Source organism: Miniopterus schreibersii (assembly GCF_964146895.1).
Source record: "Miniopterus schreibersii genome assembly, chromosome: 4".
Classification (NCBI taxonomy): Eukaryota; Metazoa; Chordata; class Mammalia; order Chiroptera; family Miniopteridae; genus Miniopterus; species Miniopterus schreibersii.
In genome coordinates, this window is record NC_138105.1 from 98,624,825 (window position 1) to 98,644,035 (window position 19,211).

Below are 19,211 nucleotides of genomic sequence, written 5' to 3' on the forward strand. Positions count from 1 at the left end.
TGCGCGCAGCATCCGGGCGGCCGCGTGTGGGGCGGGAGCTTCTCCCGCTTCTCTAGGTTCCCTTCAGTTTTCACGTCGTTTTCGGAAGGAAGGTGTAAGGTTAAAAGGGGTGACCTGACCTGTACGTCTTCGGGAGTGTGCACTTGGTACGCACTCTGCGTCATCTTTAATCCTGGGCCGCCCGAGAGTCAGCAGGCAGCTGTCATTCCTTTGGCTTCCGAGTGCCGGGCCCGGGGCGGGGGGACTGTGGAAGCCATGAAGAGGGGGCCATGTGCCAGCAGCATCCCTGCAGCCCAGAGTCAGGCCTTCGGTCCTGAAGGGGGGATCTGGGTGGCACATGACTACCTACAGCAGGTATGTGCCCTTGAACCCAGGACCCTCAGTCCGAGGGCCGACGCTCTAACCGCTGAGCCAAACCGGCTAGGGCTTGAACTCTTAATGAACACTGAAACCTTCTGTAAAAAGGCACATTTAGCAGGTACAGAGTCCATACCTACTGTGAGGTCACATTTGTAATCTTGCATCCGACTTCTGTGCCCATCCAGACTCCCTTCTGAACACCATCAGGGTGGCATGGGAAGTCGCCCCTCGGGGAGGGCTCTGGGCCGCGAGGGGACCTCAGCCTGGAGCCCACCCACTGGCAGCTGGCCCAAGTCCTGGGCTGGGCCCTGGGGAGACCAACAGGAGTGAGACCAGTTGAGCCCAGTGAGCAGGTGTTTATTTGTGAATTAGGTGCGCAGTGAACAGATAGCAGGCGGGGCAGGGCTCCGGCTCCTGGCAGCATCAGAGGCGGCTTCTTGGGGGCAGATTTTGAGCTGAGTTCAAAGGAAGAGCTCTGGCCAAGCGCAAGGCCTCCGGGCGTGCCCTCTGGGAACGTGGGTGGCTGGATGCTGCCTGGGGCGGCGGTCGGAGATGCGATGGGCGGACGGCCGGGAGTGGAGCCCTGAGCCCGGAGCGTGGGCTGCGTGCCGTCCTTCCGCCATCCTCGGGTGGGCGGCATCTGCAGGCGGCCGGGGGGTGTGCTGGAGCCAGGAGGGGGCTGGAGGCCATGCGGTCATCGGGGAGAGGATGTTCCGTGCGGACAGGAGGGGGACAAGTAGTAGTGACCAGGTGAGAACTGACGCTGTGACTAACCGGTGTGGCCTACAGGGGAGAAACCAGTTTTGTCGGAACTCTGGGAGCAGGTCTGGTTTACGTATTTTGAAGACTTTGTTGTCGTGGATAATTTATGTAATTTTGAGCTCCAGATCTTTAACATGCTAACGATATAAAAGAAAAACATTCTTATCTGAAGTTAAGTTACACATTTAACTACTAGAGGGGAGAAATTGTTTTAGACCAAGGTTCTGAATAATTAAGCATAATCAGTGTCCTGAAGGCATGAAAGCATTCAGGAAGGACAGCTACCTGTGGTTTTTAAAAGTACCTGCAATTTGAGAAAATCTCTCCCCATGTTTCCTAAACAGATTAAAAGTTGTCTTTCGTGGGGGTATTTATATAGCTTATGATTTGACCTACTGTGTTAAACATAGAAGGAAATGGCTTTATGGTGAAAGTTCTGTGTACAGTTCTACTACCGATAATCAGATGCTATGTGACCCCACTCTTGAGACAGAGATCGGATGCGCTCTTGAATTAACATTTATCCATCCCGCTACTCTGAGTAAACAAACCTAGGTTTGAATATTTTCTTCACCTGGTGGCTAAAGGGCAAAGTCCAAGTGTGTTCAGCGTCCCCTTGTAAAAATTAAAATATCTAATCATTACACCTTATTTTTAAAAATCTTTTTTTAAAAAAAATATTTATTGATTTCAGAGAGAGGAAAGGAGAGGGAGAGAGAGAGATAGAAACATCAATGATGAGAGAGTCATTGATCGGCTGCAGCCCGCAACCCGGGCATGTGCCCTGACCGGGAATCGAACCCTGATCGCCTGGATCCTAGGTCGGCGCTTAACCGCTGAGCCACGCCCGGCCGGGCTAAGGTATTTTTTAAAGTAACACTTTTTCTGTTTCTAAAAATAACCAGGAGCATTTCTGTTTTGGTAGTCTCTATTTTCCAAAATTTCTAAGTATTAGAAAATTTCAGCTATCTATATGTTAACAGTTCATTCTATTTCCTGTGAGATGGACGTAGGTAAATGTATTTAGATCTATAGTTTCTCCCTCCTTCCCCAGCGCCCACACGGACTGAGATCTTAGCACCTCTCACATCGTGAAAGCTGTCGGGAGGCAAAGGAGCCCCTGGCGCTGCCTCCAGGCCCAGGGACAGCACCTCCACCTCCACGCCCCCTGCCTTCACGGGCCCCCTGGGCGTGCGCCCACTTTCTGGCATCCCAGGAGGTCTGTGGGCCTTGTAAGGCACAGAGAGGTGACGGCAGCTCTCGGGTCCCAGAGGGGGTCGGGAAGCCCAGTCCGCGGCCAGCCGGCGGCTGACCGGTGTCCCTCCATCGGCACTGTCGGTGAGACGGGTGCCGTGTCTTCCGCGTGCTGGTGTGGGGTGCTGCCTGGTTGCTGCGTTGTATTTCTGACCGGGGGACACTGGAAAACTCCGTGTAATAGAGGGCACACGAAAGGGGAATGGACTCGCAAGGGTCAGCCAGGGCTGTGGGGTTTGAGGCTCTGCTGGCCGTGGCTCCAGGGTAGTCGCTTTTCCTGACCGGTCAGACCAAGTGCTCTGATCTTGGGTGGAGAGGGAGCGACCCAGAAACAAGTAGAGGGCGGGTCACGGGGGCGCTGCGAAGTTAAAGGACTGGCTCGCGTTCCATCACTAGCGTCTTTGAAGTGACATTTAAAGATCCTGTGCAAACGGCAGAAGGGAGAAACGCAACTCTGTCCCCAGCACACCCTCCCACCGCCTCGGCTGACGTCCTCCAGCCAATCAGACCGGCTCCCCGGGGACAAGTCGGAGCAGCAGTTCCCGGAACAGCAGGGAGCCGCGCAGGTCGCTGGGGGAGGGCAGAACCGGTTCTGCTCCAAAAAATAACCTCAGGAGAGGGGAAACTGGCCGCAGTGGCCTCTTGCAGGGTCAGCAGGAGGCACCGGATCCAGTCTTGTGTGTGTCAGGGAGCGGGAAAGACGGGACGTGCTTCCTCAGTACTTGAACCCGGAGATTTACGGGTCAGTCGGGAATGTTCAGACCCGCCGGGCGCGGGCAGCCGAGCACCTGGACAGCGGGTGGAGCTGAGGATTTTAAATTTTCCTTGTGTTTAACTTCAATCCGGCCACACATGGCTGGCGGGTGCCGTGCGGGCAGGCAGGTCTCGATCACACAGAATAGACGGCTGTTCATTGAGAAGCCCGGCTAAGCCGCGCGGTGGAGAAGTGCGTGTCGCCACCCCGCCCGGGCCTCGAGGGCGGCCGCAGTCCTGGGATTCTCTATCCGAACTTCTTCCGCCCAATGGGACCGATCGTTTATCTTTCCTAAAACTAGAATATTTAAAGCACCTGGTGACGCTGGGGAACAGGCAGGGGTCCCGGGGGTGGGCGAACCAATCTTGTACCTAGTGTTTATCCAAGCAGCCATCGTCCCTGTCAGTTACAGGAGAGGTTTTGTTTAAACACCAGATCCCGAGGGCAGGAGTGTTCCCGCCCGGCTAATCTAGACAGCTGCGCGGCGCCCGGGCTCCCTGCGATCCGGGGGCAGGGGCGTGCCAAGGGGGTTGCAGCGGGTGTTCTCTACTGTAGCGATAAGTAGGCTTTAAAAGGCTGTTGAACAGCTAAACTAGGCCCACCCTCCGTCCAAAGCGCACCTTTGCCACCTGTGTGCCGGCCCTGCGAGCCACCTTGTTTGCGTCCGCCCTCTGCACCATGAAGTGGGCACCTGGGTTCCAGAAAGAGCCCATGATCCAGGGCAGTTGTCTTTTCCCTGGCCGGGCTTCTGTGTCCCTAATTTAAGAACAGAGGGGATGAGCCCGGCCAGCGAGGCTCAGTGGTTGAGCATCAGCCAGGAGGTCACGGTTCGATTCCCGGTCAGGGCACATGCTGGGTTTCGGGCTTGATGCCCAGTGGGGACCGCGCAGGAGGCAGCCGATAGTGATCTCTCGTCATTGATGTATGTTTCTCTCCCACTCCCTTCCTCTCTCTGAAACCGATAAAAGTATATTTTAAAAAGAGAGAGAGGTGTTGAACTAGATAGGAGGCTTGCGGACTGGGAGGGAAGCCGGGCCACAGCTGAGGACCGGCATCTGCTGAAACATTTAAAACAAGCGCCAGGTCTGCTTATGTTGCAGGTGACAGCTGACCTCCCGCTGGCTTCAGAGATGGAGGCTTTGTTTGGGGGGAGCAGAGGTACAGAGAGGGCAGGCCCCAAGATGCCCTCAGGGCTGTCGCTCAGCACTAGCCCTGCCTCACCCTGACTGGGCCCACACAGGTCCCTTGCCCTCTCTGAGTGTCTGCCTCCCTGGGAAACACTGTTTCCTCCTGGGTGGTCTGAGCTGACCAGGACGACTCATAAGCTGGGACCAGGTCCCCTTCAAGGCAGGTGGACCTATGGAGGGCACTCAAGCAGAAATCTGGGTGGAATGGATGCCATGTGTCAGCAAGAGCCCCCTCAAGGTGGGCTTGGGTTTGGGGTTTTCTGAGGGGAAGTCACACGATGTGTCCTGTTCTGCCATTTCCTGCTTGGCGACGATCAGCTGACGGTGTGTGTCCTTCTGACCCTGGGCCCGCAGGAGCCATACCAAGACTGGTCAGGTCCAGAGACACAGAGCCCCAGGAAAGGCCTACAGAGGCTTGGTGTTCCTACAGGAGAAGACAGCATCTGCCAGATGATGGGGGGTGCAGAGACCAGAGACCCCAAACCCCACTGCTCGGTCAGAGGAAACCAGGGGAGGGACAAGCTCAGACTGGAGCTTTGGGGGCCATAGTCAGGACTGACGCCCCCTCACAGGGCTCCAGCCTCAGTCCAGCAGAGAGGAGGGTGGGGCTGTGGTCAGGTTTGAGGTGTGGGGGGCGTCTGGCCTGGAGGCGCCCTTCACTGCCCAGTAGGGGGAGGGAGGAGCAGTGGTTTGGGGGGACAGTGGTCAGTTGTAACCACGGCAATGGCTTTGGTGGGGGGTGTTAAAGGGAAACCTTTTTGGAAATGTCCTGTTTTTATGGTGAACATTGAGGAATAGCATATAAAGAGTGCACAGTGACTTCACAAAGCAACAGGCGTCACCAGCACCAGACCTAGAACCAGAACGCAGCCTAAGCCCGGGGCGCCAGCCCTGCGTGCGGTGGCTTCGGGCTGTCGTCTTAGGTTATTGGGCCTTCCTCCTCAGCAGAGCTGCTGCTTGTCACGTTTCTCTCCAGGATGGGCTGTGCTCTTCCACCTTTGTTTCTCTCAAGTGCTGTGGCAAACACCCAGGTGACACAAGGTGGCTAAACTGGTTCTGAAGCTCCGTGGGGCGGGCGGCCCTCTGGGAACAAGCCCCGAGGTTTTGCCTGGAGAGCTGGGGTGCTCCCAGCTGGTTGCCATTCGGGGCAGAGCCCTCCTCACGTGACACACATGGGAGGGAGACACTATCCCACCCTGGAAAGAGGCAAGAGGATGTGGTTTCATGTGTCACATGGAGGCTGAGCCTGGGGACTCCGGTTTGGCAGGAAGTGCACTTCCCAGGCCAGAGGACTCAGCTGCCCTTCCTCCTGACCCCAGGCCACAGGGACCTTCTCACAGGGGACTCTGTGCCTCCCCAGCCCTGGGGGCCCCGTTCTGGGCTTCCTGCTCGAGGCAGCACGTTTGAGCACCGGACTGTGATTGCGTGACAGGCATCCTGGTGTATTTTTATCCCTAAAGCATACAATTCAAACGCTACACCAGGAGTGCTTACTCGGGTCTGCGAGGACCCTGCATGCCCTGCAGGAAGAATCCATTTAAAACCCTTAGGGCAGAAGCTTTGGCTTCAGTGAGAAAAGAGACACTGAGTCGGGACTCTCTCCTGGTGCTGGGGCTTGCCATAGGGATGACCTTGCTGGCCCCGGGGTTCAAGGTCAAGATGTGAGGTCCTCAGAGGCCCAGAGACAGCAGGACGGGTCTGAGGTGGCCCCAGTGTCCCTAGCCCAGTAGAGGCCTCGCAAGGAACCCTCGTCCAGACTTCCCCTGGTGTGGCCGTCAACTCCCGCTGGCCGCAGGAAGTGAGAGGAGCTCAGCTAGTCCGCGTTCGGAGGTCTGTGCGCCTGACCGCGGGAGTCCTGGGAGCTCAGGTCAGGTCAGGGGGCCCCTTGGTCAGACAGCAGCACACTGCCCTCTCCTGGGCGGCCCTGGAATAACCCCGAGCTCCCAGCAGTGCTCTCCTAGAGCAGGGCAGGTGTAGAGCAGATTCTTCGCCTGAAAGCTTTACGGAATGAAGGGAAGAAGGCACATCCATGGTCCCTGGCCACCCCAGGAGGCCCCAAGTCCCCGGGCGTGAGGCCTGCGGGCGCCTGCAGGGCTGTGGTGGTTCCTGAACGCAAAGACGGTGTTTATAGGTCCATCTTCTCTCCTCCCCCCTTCGTGGAACTTCCTATAAGACCTCTGGGGAGCAGTCGGCACAGTCTAGGCACCAAAGCCCACCAAGGTCCCATTTTCACTGTTTCCCATGGCTCTAGTCAGGACTGGGCCTCTAAAAAGCCACCTGCACTCCTTAGTTCTGCTCCTGAAAGGCCCTGGGCAAGGAGCCGCAGGCCCTACTCTCTGGGTCCGGGATGTTGCAACACTGTGAGGGCCCCTCGCCGTATTTTAAAATGTCCTGTTCCTGCCTGTGTTCTCAGGTGAACTTAGATAAGTAGACAGTCTCAGACAAACCGGGACTCCGGGGCACTTTGAAACACTTGTAGCTTTAAACAGTGCCTTGTGTTTTAGGTGTCTTTACCTCAGGTGTTATTTAAAATGTCCCGATTTCATGAGCCTTCCATAAACTTCATCTTTATCTTTCCGCAGAATACAAACGGGACTGCAAAGCATCCTTTCCTCGGGTACGTGAACTCCCTCCACAAACCCTCCTGAGCTCCGTGGGGGACTGTCCCGCTGGAGGGTCTTCCTTGGTGCACAGCCCAGGAGGCCCGATTCTGAAAATGGCCTAGGTCTGTGGGGCCAGGGGAATGTGGCCACTGTGTTCTTACCACAGTCCAGGAGGCATCTGCCTGGATCCAGAAGGGCCGTCTCCTAGTCACAGGCTGTGCTTGGCAATACCCCCCCATAGAGGACTGCAGAGAGCGGGCTCCCGTGTCCGAAATGCTTACAACTTTGGGTGGTTCTGTAAGGGGTGGCATGGGGAGAACTGCCCCAGTGAAACTCCCCACGTTCAGAAATGCTGCCCGGAACTTATATAACGTGTATAGTTTTACAGACTGAGAACAATTGTTTTTAGTTCCTTTAAAATCAAGTTCCCATCTTGGAATATTTCTGCAGACTTTTTTTTTCTTCCCCCCCATAGTGGTGGAGAAAACCCCTTTGCTACTGTGAAACTCCGCCCGACGGTGACGAACGACCGATCAGCACCAATCATCCGATGAAAAGATGGCCAAGGCCGCCTCTGGACCTGATGTTCTCACTTGCACAGTGATAGGTGTGGTGCGCGCTGTAACTGTGTGACGCTTCACCAGAGGGAGGGCGCTGATTTCAAACGTTCTACTTGAGCAAATCAATGCATTTCCTCAATTTCACATAGTTGGGTTTGCACATTTCTGTCTTTAAAAAGATAAATTAGTTGAGTGACCAACTCAATCATTTAAAGTCTTTTTTTCCTATTCTGTTCGAAAAGCAGTAAATTTGGTTCCAATCCTTACTGTATCATTTTTTTAAATACTCAGATTATTTTTTAAACAGTCTGTGCTTTTGGGACTGGCTTTCGGTGCCTGCATGCAGGTGGGACCATGGTTTTATTTCATAAAGCACCTGCTCTGAAGTAGCATTGTGATGTTTATCTAGAGAAGAATCTTAAGCAATATAAATTATGAAAATATTATATAAAATATAATTAACTTAAAATTATTAAATTTTTGTTTAGTCAAATGTGGAGCTACCCAAGATGGAGAAACCCCAGCCCTCCCTGCGATTAGGCCCAGCTGTAGAGTGCTGGGGTGTTCCGCCGTCCCTGTCACAGCCATGGTGCTGAGTACTTGAATAATTCCCCAGAGCTACTGGGTTGGGCAGTTCTGAGGCACCAACTAGAACGACCAATGAACACACACCTGCCAGGCCAGAGGGAAACCTGTGTGCCCAAGGAGTCCACGTGTGGCAGCCAGGGTGCTCTTGCTAAGCTAGTTGACCAAAGCTGTCTGTCGCTAACTTTGACACTTTCCCATCAGGTACTGAGGCAAGCAGGGCTCAGAGCCAGGACCCCTGGGAGGGGCTGCCCTGTAGCTGAGACCCACCCTCAGGCGCCGGAACGATGGGCTGCACTGGGAGGGTTCTCTGAGCGAGTGCATCGCTGGCTGTCAGGGATTAGGCCCTATTCCGGAGGTGGGGCAAATGACTGTCACCCTCAGGCCATTCCTGTGGGGGCAGGGAAGGCGGCTTGTTGCTCATATGCTCCTTTGCTCTTACCATAAATACTGTCCTTGTTCTATAAGCTTGAACCGGCCAAGGTCAACTGCAGGTAAAACCAGTGTGTGTGTGAACTTCAGGTTCATGGTCCTAGCCTCTTCCCGCCTGGGTCAGTTGGGGGGCTGATGACCAGGACTGTGTGAGGGCTCCCCCAGGATTGAGTCGGGCAGAGTGCAGGGGTCAAGCAGCACCCATCCTGAGCAAAGATGCTCCAATCAGATTAAGTGGCCCACTGCTCCTCTCACCGCTTAGGTAAGAGCAGGGTTCACAGAAGCCCATTCTTTTCAGCAGTGGGGAGGGGAGGGAGGTGCAGGTTTTACAGGGAGAAGGGGTAGGGGTAGGGGTAGGGGTGCTGCCTGGCCCCGCCTCCAGAGCTCCGTGCACGCTGCGATCCTCTGGCTTCACTGCAGCGGGCCCTGGATTAGTAGATGCAATTCAAGGGCCCACTGGACTCACCCAATCCATCTCCACCTTCAGACTGGACTACAGTGGTCACTTACCTGCCTTACACAGGATGGGAGGGCTTGCCTTGTCCTTGGCACTGAGGTGCATGCTCTGTAAATGTCAAGGTATTATGTTTCATTATAATAATAAACAAGAACTTGAAAACAAGAACGTTTTCTTGAGCTGTAAATGCCTATCAAGAAAAATAAAAGAACTGAAACCAGGTGGGGGGTACATCAGGCTAGTCTCTCTCGTGTTGAAATCCTCCGAAGCAAGGCTGACTTCTGCAGGCGGCAATGTGCACACTGAATAAGCAGAACCAGGGGGACAGTGGTATGAATCTCATTTATTTAAAACAATTCCTCACCTTCCTCAAACCGAAGACTGCAAAAAATAAAAGCAGTGCTTTTCTGAGTTGTCATTAACCCTGGGAGCAGTGCTGCCGCATGTCCACTCATGACCCGTCCATGAACCCGGCGTGCACATGCCAAGTCTATCCCACCTCCCTACAAAACGGTCCTGAAGCTTAATCGAGTAAAGCTATTGTACACGACATTTACATTAGAAAAAGACAGCGGGGTGCAGGAGCGCCAGGTGTGCTGTTCCCTTTAGGTAAAGTTGGCTCCACAGTTGGGACATCTTCGCTTCCTCAAGGCGAAACAGCAGATGAACCCAAAGGGGAACAAGACGATGGCCAGTAAGATGCCCAGGAAGGTGAAGGAGTCCTCCAGAACCCCAACTCTGCGGAGAGAGAGGGGGCTCGGGTTAGGATCCTCAGCCTGATGTCCCACCAGCCCTCAGGCGTGTCAGTGACAGTGTCCGAAAAGGCAGTCTCACCCGCCTGCAGCAGCCAGCCCCACTGCCCGCCGTGTGCGAGGAAGGCAAGCTGCTGTCGGCCGCTACCAAGAAAAGGTGAAGGGAAAACTACCTGAAAGCTAGCGTCACTTACAAAGGCCAGGTTCAGCTGCCATGTAACCTGCCATGTTTTCTTTTACAAAAGAAAGCAGCAGCAAATGCTTGTTTCTATAATAATTCTTGCATCTCTGAAAACAGCAAAACCAAGAAAATCAAATCATTTAAGTATTTTTTTTCCCCAGTATTGAAAAGTTTTTAGGTATTATCCCCTGGAGGGAAATTCCAAAAATAGGAACAGTTCAGAATTGTTTTTTGTATTTTGGGAGAAAGCGGCAGATTTTAGTGAAAGACTAAAATCAGCCATGTTCACACAATGTCTGAAAGGCTACTTATCTTGAGAAATTTCACCTCAAAGCTTCCTCTTAAGAAAAAAAGTCAAGTTTACCTTAACGTGCACAATCTATAATTCCTAAGACACCCCAGAGACATCACCGAGATCAGGTGCCAATGAGCACAGGTCAGAGACCTGCACTCCACTCAAATCCAGGGTCCTTCTCAAAGGCCCCCAAAGTGAGGAGCAACAGCTGTGTGTGCAGCTCCACCCTGACTCCTTGGACTAGTTCTGGAAACAGCTGAAATTAAAATGAGACAACAGCGGGCTGAGCCAAATGAGAAATGCTTCACTGGGACCTGGGAGCTGGAGAAAGCCAGCAGGAACCAGTGCTCCCTGGGGGCTGGGCACCTGCAGCCCTGCCCGGCGAGCTGGGAGCTGAGGGCAGCTGCGGGGGGAGCCCGGCCCTCCCACTGCTACAATACCTCTGCACCCATTCCCACGCCCCCCACGCCCCCCCCCCCCCCCCCCCCCGTCCACCCCAGCAGCCTCCTCAGTGTTTCTGAAGCCACTTCTCTATCCACTCGGCCCCATCGGCAGCAAGTACTGCTAAGGATCCTATGCCCACAACATTCTGGAAGCAGCTGCTCTCGTTCTCCCACCGTGCACAGAGGAGGAAGGTTCAGCTTAACAAACGACCAAAAAAGGGTCAAGGTGAAACACGCAAAACAGAGGGCTTCCTCCTCAAAACGCCAGAGCTGCTGCGGCGGCGGCCCCTTCCCAGGACCCAGAGCCGCGAGGGCTGCTACTGCTCACAGCTGTCAGCCTGCGCAGCTGGGGATCCCGGGGCAGCACCCACAGCCCCGCAGAGCAGGCTCCCAGCTGTGGGGACGAAAGCGGGACCTGCCTGCTCCCTGCTCCGCTGGGAGTTACGAAAAAACACACCAGACTAAGAGGAAGTCTGGTTCTCAACGGCTTAAAGAAAAAGTCACACTCAATTATCCACCTCCCACCCACCGAAGAGGGAAGTGCCTGAAACATCTACAAGGGACACAGTCCGTTCTAGAAGCGTTTCCCAAAGGTGCTCATCCTGAAACACTAGTCCCGCTGGCAAGATCTGCAGAAAGTAAGATGGAGGTTCTTTGGTCAGTTTTGGGAAACTGCCCGTCTTCCCCTCCTGGAGTCACTGCGTGCATTAGTTTAGAAAAGGCTCTGAAGTCCTGCAGCAAAGACACCTGTTTACCTTTGTTTCACCCTGTTTCCCACACTCATGGTGCCCTTGAGTCTGTGTGCTGACCAGCTGGACTAGAGCAAAGGCAGGCCAGGTCTAAGGGCCAGCGATCAACAGGCCTGGATTTGTGGCAGTTACCACTTCTTGTATTCTAAGGACTACAAAGGTCAGGCCACCACACTGTCCATCAGCCCTCCCCCGCGGCTGTGCAGGGCCCTCTCTCAGACCACACGTCAGGACAGGTGGCGTAAGATCCAGCTGAAAAAGCACCTGAGGCCTGTTGCCAAAGTAGGGAATGGGGGCTTCAGCAAGGCCCTGAGCCACCAGCTGTGTCCCCACACATAGGTGGATGTGACAGGCTGCCCTAGGCTGAGAACAGACCTGCTCTCACAGTCCACAGTCACGGCCAACAGCTCCTACAACTACTGATACTAATCAGGCTGCTTTCGGGGGAGCTGGAAGTGGGCTGCTGGCCTCGGACCACTCAGCTCTGGCACCACGCCAGCTCCACGTCCTGCTTCCTCCTACAGCTGGAACCCTGAGAACCACATGGATTTGCACGTCCCGTTACAACATCCAGTGGAAAAGCAGAGTGCAAAGCAAACCAGGCTCACACCCAAATCACCTGCACCAGCCAAGAACCTTCCAGAGGGGAAGCTTGCCCTCTGAAGGAATCACCAGGGTCCTTTCCCAGTGACCTTCTGGGGACCGACTACGTGGCTGAGCACTCACCTGGGCTGGACACTCCATATTACCTACCTGACAATCAAAACTGTTAAGAGGCAGAGCCTAGAACCCAGCCATCCGATCAAAAGCTCTGGAAAGTGCTGGGGGGAAGGAGGCTGGGGCAAGTCACCCCTCCCCTGTTGTCCCCTCAGTGCCCTCCAGGTGGTGTGGTCTCCCTGCAATGCTGTCTAGTGAACCAGCCCATGCAACTGTCCAGCCTGCTGGTTACTGTTGTCCTCTGGGGTCAAATGTCAAAGGGCAGCAGCCCCCACCTGCCTCTTCCCTCATTCTCTATCCAGACCCCAAAACCCTAGTCTACACTGTCTAAAGCTGGAGGAAGCCCAAGAGGGCTGGACACTCTCACCAAGGTCCTCAGTGCCAGGAGACCAGCCCCACCTGAGCATGGATTCCCAGTGGCCACCAAACCAGCCTCAGGAGGCCCACACCAACCATGCTCTGCCCCTGGAGCTGCTTGGTGCCTCAGGAGCCCCCTGTGGTATTTTCTGCCCAGATTCATCACTTACCCCAGCCAGAGCTAGTTGGCACAGCAGGCTGCCCCTTCTGATGCTCTTAGTCAGGAGCAAGGGTGTGAGACCTACAAGACCACGCCCCACACACCCTTCCCCAGCCCTGCCTACCCAGAGCAGCAAGGTGGGGACCTTGCTGCCCGCATTCAGCAGGCTGCCCATGTCCCCGGGAGAGCCAGGGCGTTTCCCTTCAGTAACAAGGGAGCTGAGCAGAACCTCATTCCTGCCAGCAAGTCCATGACTGGCCCGAACCACCTTCCTCCAAGAGCCCAGGCCCAGGCCCAAGCCCGAGTGACCAGGGACTGGAAACCTGTCTGCCCAGCCAGCAGGAGGCTCTGAGCACAGGGTCTGTCCTCAGGTGCCACACCTGCCACTGGAGTCTACACCTCTTACCTACAATTCCAAATGCCAGAAAGCTCTGAAAGCAGAACTTTAAGTTTGCAGCACTGACCTAGCAGCCACGTGTGAACCGAACCTGTTTATGCACCTAAAGAGAATATTTGTGTCTTGCTGCAGAAATAGTAATGTTTTGACTACAGGCACTGCCCCAGACCTCAAAAGCAGTATTGGCTTAATTTAGTTTTTTAAAATCCAAAATTTTCTGGGTTGAGAAATATAGCCTGGTCTCTAGGCCAATTCTGATGCAGCAACACACACCCTGGTATCCGTTCCTGTGGAGCCCCGTGGGAGTGAGGGGACCCCTGCCCCAGGGAAAGACATGCTGCCCTCCTATCAGCCTCTGCCAAACAGCCCGCACTCTTCCTCTGACAGCCGCAATCAGTCCCAGATGAGTGAGTTTCAGCTCTTTGACAACTGGCTCAGAATCCAAACGGAGCAAGTGGCTTCAGCTGTGGCTGAAGGCCCCGCCCCCATTCTTGAGCAATGGGCCACATGGAAGCTGCAGAATTAGAGAATTGACTAATTCTGAAAACCCTTATTAACTCCTGACTCTGACCTTCCAGAGAAAGCAGCCACTCCATTCCACTGCCATCCCGGGGCAGGTCTGGGTGGGCCTCCAAAGTGAACAAGACAGAGGCCCTGCAGCCCAGAGCATCCCAAGGCCAGGCGCCCCACCCTCACCACCTGTGGTCCTCATGGCAACCCCGCCCAGGTACCATCCCTGCCCTTACTGGAAGCTGGAGCCCAGAGGAGGGAGAGCCCTGTTCAGGCATCAGTGGTGTGGTTGGGAGCAACCCACCCGCCATGGCCTTCGACTTCCTCGCCCCAGGCAGTTAGTGTTCTGGCGCCAGCCACCCTCCCTGTTCATCCGAACTCACTCACTGCGTAGCACAGGGTAGCTCGAGGCAGCATCCAGCCCTGGGAGCAACCCCAGACCAGGCATCACAGGACAGCCTCCTCCAGGAGGACTTCCTCCAGGTGGCCCAAGGCCTGGAGCCCAGGGAGGCGATACCCCAAAGCACCCAGCCGGTCCCCTTCAGAGACCACGTTCCATCTCCCCCCTCAGCAATGGGAGGCACATCTGCCTTGTCTGGCGCACTGTTCAGGACCTTCACAGAGCCACCAGCTGCCCGGGGCAGTTGTGAACAAGCCCAATGACCAGGTAGGCTCAGGCCTCAGGAAGAGAGTAGGCCAGGGCAGAGGACCCGGGGTCTTCCATGGTCCCCAATCAGTGGGGGCTGAGCCTGAGGTTAGGAACTCACAGAGGTGCACTAGCAGCCAGATCTGCCAGGGACTCACTGTGGCCCACTCAGGAGTAGCCAGACTAGAGACCCGGAGCGCTACCTGGAGGGCCAACAGGTTAAAAGCCAGCCCTGGGCCCCACGGTTGGTCTGCACAACTTGCCTAGTACAACCCAGGACACAAGTCCCTACTCATTTGTCTGCTGCTCCCCCCTCAGGCCAGGGAGAGCCCACAGGGCTGTGAGATGGGAAGGGCCCATCCTGGCAGCCTGTTTTCTAGCCAGTCCAGGCACAGCCAACTCCCCAAGGCCCTGTCACAAATAGGTCCCCTCCTCTCATGAGCAATCCACACTCCACCTTGGTACCCTGTGCCCTGTGTCACGCACTCGAAGCCTGCCTCTGCCTCCCAGAACTCTCCCAGGGTCACCAGCAACACCCATGCTGACCACCCATGCCACATCCTGGACCCTGAGAGCTGTTCCTTGAGCCTCTGATCTTGGCTTCCAAGAGCCCACTTGTTCCTGGATTTCCTCCTACCCTTCTGGTCACCCCCAAAACTAAATACCCAATGATGCTCAGCCAGTGTGGGCGGGGGAGCCTGGTGTTGGCCAGGCCCTATGCCTACTGCTTTTGTCACATTCCAGCCTCTGATCCCTGCTGCTCAGGGCCTTCTCAACAGGCTGCCCCATCACAGCCCAAGGTGAGCCCAGCAGGCCTGGATCCCAGACCCAAGGTTCTGCCACCTCATCCTGCATCTAGGGACAGCCACGTCCCCACAAGAGAACCAGTTCAGAGGCCATAGCCAGGGTAAGATGAGCACATGCTCACCTGCTAGAGTCTGAAGAAATGCCCATGCAGTCGGCTAACAAGGGAGGATGGTGGAGTCAGGCTGCTTAAGGAAAGGTTGGAAGAGGGCAAAGTGACAAGTGACACAGACCTCTTACGCCAGACCTCACTCAGGGAACTGCAGCCGTGTGACTTCAGCAAATTCCTGCCAAACTGCCAGGAGGGAAAGGGACGGTGCTTGGCGGGCTGGATGGAAAGGGAGGCAGCAGTGTGGTCATTGAGAAGTGGCCTGTATCCCAACCCTACGATGCCAGGCAGACAGTGGCTGCACTGGACTGAGCCCAGGGGAAACCTCTCCATTCTCCCAGAGAGGACCCTCCCCGGGGCCCCGCACCCGCACCCCAAACCACAGCGGCGCTTCCTCAGAAAGCACCCGGCCTCTCCCTCCTTGGTTCTGCCCAGCTCCCTTGCCCAGCCCCAGCCCACTGGCCAGCCATGCCCATCCCCCACCCCCACCGCTGCAAAGGCAGAGGGCTAAGGGGCCTCCCCCTCTCCAGCAGGAAGGGCAGAGACACTCCCGTGGGAGGAACCAAAGTTCAGGGAAGGACCCTTACTGCTAGCACCCATCCTCACCCCAGACGGGAGGGCCCACAGGAGGACATGCCTCAGAGGCAGTCAGAGTGTTTGGTCCCAACTCGCTCCCTCAAACTTGTTCTCAGAGCACCCTCTCCTTCTCACTGCCTTCCACCTACCACCCAGAGGCAGGAAGACAGTGCTCCAAGAAGGAAGAAGCCCGGTTCCAAATGCAGAAGCCCCTGCCCTCGGCCCAGCGAAGACCCTCCCCATAGAGCAGAGAACAGAGCCCGACCTTGGTCCAGATTCGGAATGATTAGGGGCTGTGGGGCAGAAGCCACAGGCCTCAGAAATGACACAGCTCCCACTTTAGGGAAAGGGAGGTATCGGGAAATGCTCCCCCACCTGGCAGCAGCCCAGCCAGTGGCCTGGAAGCTTCACAGCCCTGGAGACATCTCAGCCTTGGCTCCCAGCCTCCACTGGCCACAGGGGCCTTGTTGCTGGTGGGTGTCCACTCCTCTGAACTCAGGGGCATGGGCCAATGAGAGCCTCACAGACCATCCCATCAGGTATCCCCATTTCCCAGATAGGAAAACAGGCCTAGCTGGTAGCTGCCAGGGCCAGAATCTGAACCCATCTTCCCTGGCAGGCTGGGCACTGCTAGAAGGTGGCAGTGAGACATGGCAGGGAGACATTGAAACCCCAGCCAGATCCCTCTGCTCCCGGCACGTTCCTGATCCTCCTTGAATTTGTCAGCCTGAAACCCCTGCTTAAAATGCAAATGACTTAAAAGACCCTGCTCCAAAAAGTAGGCCCTTGGAATCCTCCAGCTAGGCTGAGTGGGAACAGAAGAGCCGTGCACGCACCTGGGCTAAGCACCCAGGGCCAGCGTCCGCCAAATACAGCAGGTTTCCCATCACCTGCCTCTTCGTGTAACTAACCAGGATTCCAGGTGGCTCTCCCCACATGGGACGGAGCCTTGACTCTTGCCCTGCCCAGAAGCACAGGACCAGCCTCCAAGTCCATGTTCCCTCTACTCCAAGCCCACCCATGTACCTTTAAACCCCAACAGCTCTGATGCCCCCTAGTGCCACGTGGAGAGAGGGGCACTGAGGAGGAGGCCAATTGTCTGCTCTCCTCTCCCTCCCCCTTCACATTTTCCAAAGGCCTAACTTTCACCAGCTGTGTCAGAAAAGACACCCTTTCTGGGTTTGCACATGGGGTTCCCTGGCTGGCACACAGCTCCAGGGGCTCTCCGCTGCCCACAGCCCCCTTTATTAGACACACGGTTGCTCTGGGAGTCCAGTCTTTGGCCTCTATCTGTCATGCCCTCCCTCTTTCCAAGCCCTGGCCTCCCACACAGCTGTCCCCTGTGAGTCTGAAATCATTCACTTCCCTTTGACTCGACTCTGGCCCTTCTAGATGTGCTTTTGAAATTAAGTCTAAGTGTAAACCAGGGTTTCTCAATCCCATCTCAGAGGCTTGAACTTCCTCCTCCAACAGAAAAAACGGCAGTGCCAACCTGCGCCGACTTTCTAAACTGTCTAAACTGTCGGAGCACTTGAATCCACCAAGGGCAGGGACCAAGTCTCATCTGAATTCAAATCCTCAGGACTCACACAGAACAAGCATCTCGCTAGCTGCATCTCAGGCCCTACATGTCACTAGAAGATTGTGGATGCTCCAGCTCAAGGATACAACAAATCCCTCCTGCCCAGGAGAAGGAGTCATGGATTTCCACCCTGATTCAGCTAACCGCCCTCTGTGCATGGAGCAGTGTTTACAGCTGCAGCTCTCCTGGCCCCTAGGACTCAGGCTTCTGGAACACACGACCACCCTGCCCGCATACTTAAGACAGCCCCTTCCCTGGGAAAGAGAACCTCCCATCGCCTTCCAGAGAACCTGGGATGCAAAACAGTCAGTTCAACTGTTAACATTTCTGTATCCCACTCACTTGGGACTCAGCGGCCCAAAGCACCCAACTCTCCAAGAAACAGAACCCACCTCACCTGCCACACGAAACATGTTCAGACCCAGGCTAACTGAACCCACTCTTGCCCACCACAGCTTGTCCCAGGGCCAGACTGACCCACCCCAACGACTCTGCCTGTGTAAGGTTCTGGGTGTGTGTGTTCCCGGAGGCTTCTGGGGGCAGCCCCCAGGCCTGCGACATACCTGCAGACTGGGCAGCCGCCGACGACGACGATGGAATTGGCAGGGTACCGGGTGACATTTCGACTGTGGATGTTGTAGACCCTGGGGTGGTGGGTGGGTATCCCTGCGGACAGGAAGGCACATCAGAAGAGGGCAGGGAGGACCATCTGGGGAGCTGGGGAACTGCTCCCGCCCTTCCTCCCCCGCCACGAAAAACTCTCCTTTTCAAAATCAAGACCACAGCTGCCCTCGCTAAGTGCCTCCCGGGGGCTTCATTGGGTGCTGGAGTGCAGGCTGAGCCTCGTTAATAAAGTTCATCTGAACCGGGCCGCGACGCTTCCCGGGAAGGGCGGGCCTCGTGCGCGCAGCCCCAGGTGCGCTGAGGGCACGCGGGCAGCGCCCAGGCGCCGGGCCCGACGGCGGCCCCCCGCAGCCCTTCCCGCGGCCGCCCGACGCGGGCCCCGCGCTCCCGACACCGCGCCGTCCCGGGCAGCGCCCGGGGAAAGTTGGTCTCGGGGTTAAAGGTCGCCGCAGGACTCGGACCCGAGTTGGCTCCGGGGCGCCCCGCCCGCTCGGCCCGCCCCCGGCCCCGCCCCCGGAGCCCGCGCCCCTGCCCCGCGCCCGGGCCCGCGGCCCCCGCCCGCCCCGCCCGCCGGCCCACCTGCGACGAGGTAGGGGTAGGGCGGCGGCGGGGGCGCGGCGGGGATGGCGCCGTAGCCGGGCGGGCCGCACGCGAAGTCGCCCTGGCCGGCCTCCAGGTTGTAGGCGGGCGGCCGGTCCTGCAGCAGGGGCTTGTGGTCCATGGCGGGCGGCGCCCACCGCGCCGGCCCCGTCCTGCTCCCGCGCCCGCGCCGGCTCCCGCGCCGCCTCCGGCTCCCGCTCCGCCTCCGGCTCCCGCTCCGGCGCCGACTCGGCCTCGCGCTCGCGGGGACACCCGGACGGCGCGGCGGCGGGTCCCGCTCCTGGCGGGCGGCGGCGGGACGGCCCCTCTCGCGGGTGGCGGGCGGGCTTCCCGTCCGCGCCTCCCCCCGCCGGTCACAAGACGCGGGTCACGTGGCCCCTCCCGGCGGGGGTGCGGCGCGGGGCGGGGCCGACGGCGTCTTAAAGGGGCCGCCGGCGGGCCACCTGTTGGCCGTGACCCGAGGCGCCTTCCGCCTGGGCTCCCCGCCTGGCATCTGTTGCTCCCAGATCTGCCACCTCGACACTCACACACACACACTCACACTCACACACATACACATGCACACAGATACATATACACTCACACACACACACACATGCACACAAATACATATACACTCACACACACACACACACATACACATGCACACAGATACATATACACACACTCACACACATATACACTCACACATACATGCACACAGATACATATACACTCACAAACACACACATATACACTCACACACATGCACACAA

At 56.6% G+C, this 19,211-nt stretch overlaps 2 protein-coding genes across 2 annotated transcripts in view; one reads left to right on the plus strand and one right to left on the minus strand.

Moving 5' to 3' along the window:
- BAIAP2L1 (BAR/IMD domain containing adaptor protein 2 like 1) overlaps window positions 1-7,683 on the plus strand; it is a 65,564-nt gene extending 57,881 nt beyond the window's left edge. The window contains exons 13-14 of the mRNA XM_081137286.1: window positions 6,900-6,934; window positions 7,396-7,683. Of these exons, the coding sequence (XP_080993412.1) occupies window positions 6,900-6,934; window positions 7,396-7,474 (114 nt within the window). The 3' untranslated portion in view covers window positions 7,475-7,683. The remainder of the gene's footprint in view (window positions 1-6,899; window positions 6,935-7,395) is intronic.
- Window positions 7,684-9,277: 1,594 nt separating this feature from the next.
- Window positions 9,278-18,799, minus strand: BRI3 (brain protein I3). Its single transcript, XM_081137287.1, has 3 exons — window positions 18,436-18,799; window positions 17,796-17,898; window positions 9,278-9,692 (listed from the first exon to the last, which is right to left on the minus strand). The coding sequence occupies exons 1-3, from the start codon at window positions 18,575-18,577 to the stop codon at window positions 9,560-9,562; spliced, it is 378 nt and encodes a 125-aa protein (XP_080993413.1). The 5' UTR covers window positions 18,578-18,799; the 3' UTR covers window positions 9,278-9,559.
- Between the last annotated feature and the right edge of the window lie 412 nt (window positions 18,800-19,211).

Coding starts and splice junctions, on each gene's coding strand:
- BRI3 (XM_081137287.1), bottom strand. CDS start 18,577: ATGGACCACAAGCCCCTGCTGCAGGACCGGCCGCCCGCCTACAACCTG. Junction 17,899..18,435: donor CTACCCCTACCTCGTCGCAG/GTGGGCCGGCGG, acceptor TCCTGTCCGCAG/GGATACCCACCCACCACCCC. Junction 9,693..17,795: donor GGCGGCTGCCCAGTCTGCAG/GTATGTCGCAGG, acceptor CTCTCTCCGCAG/AGTTGGGGTTCTGGAGGACT.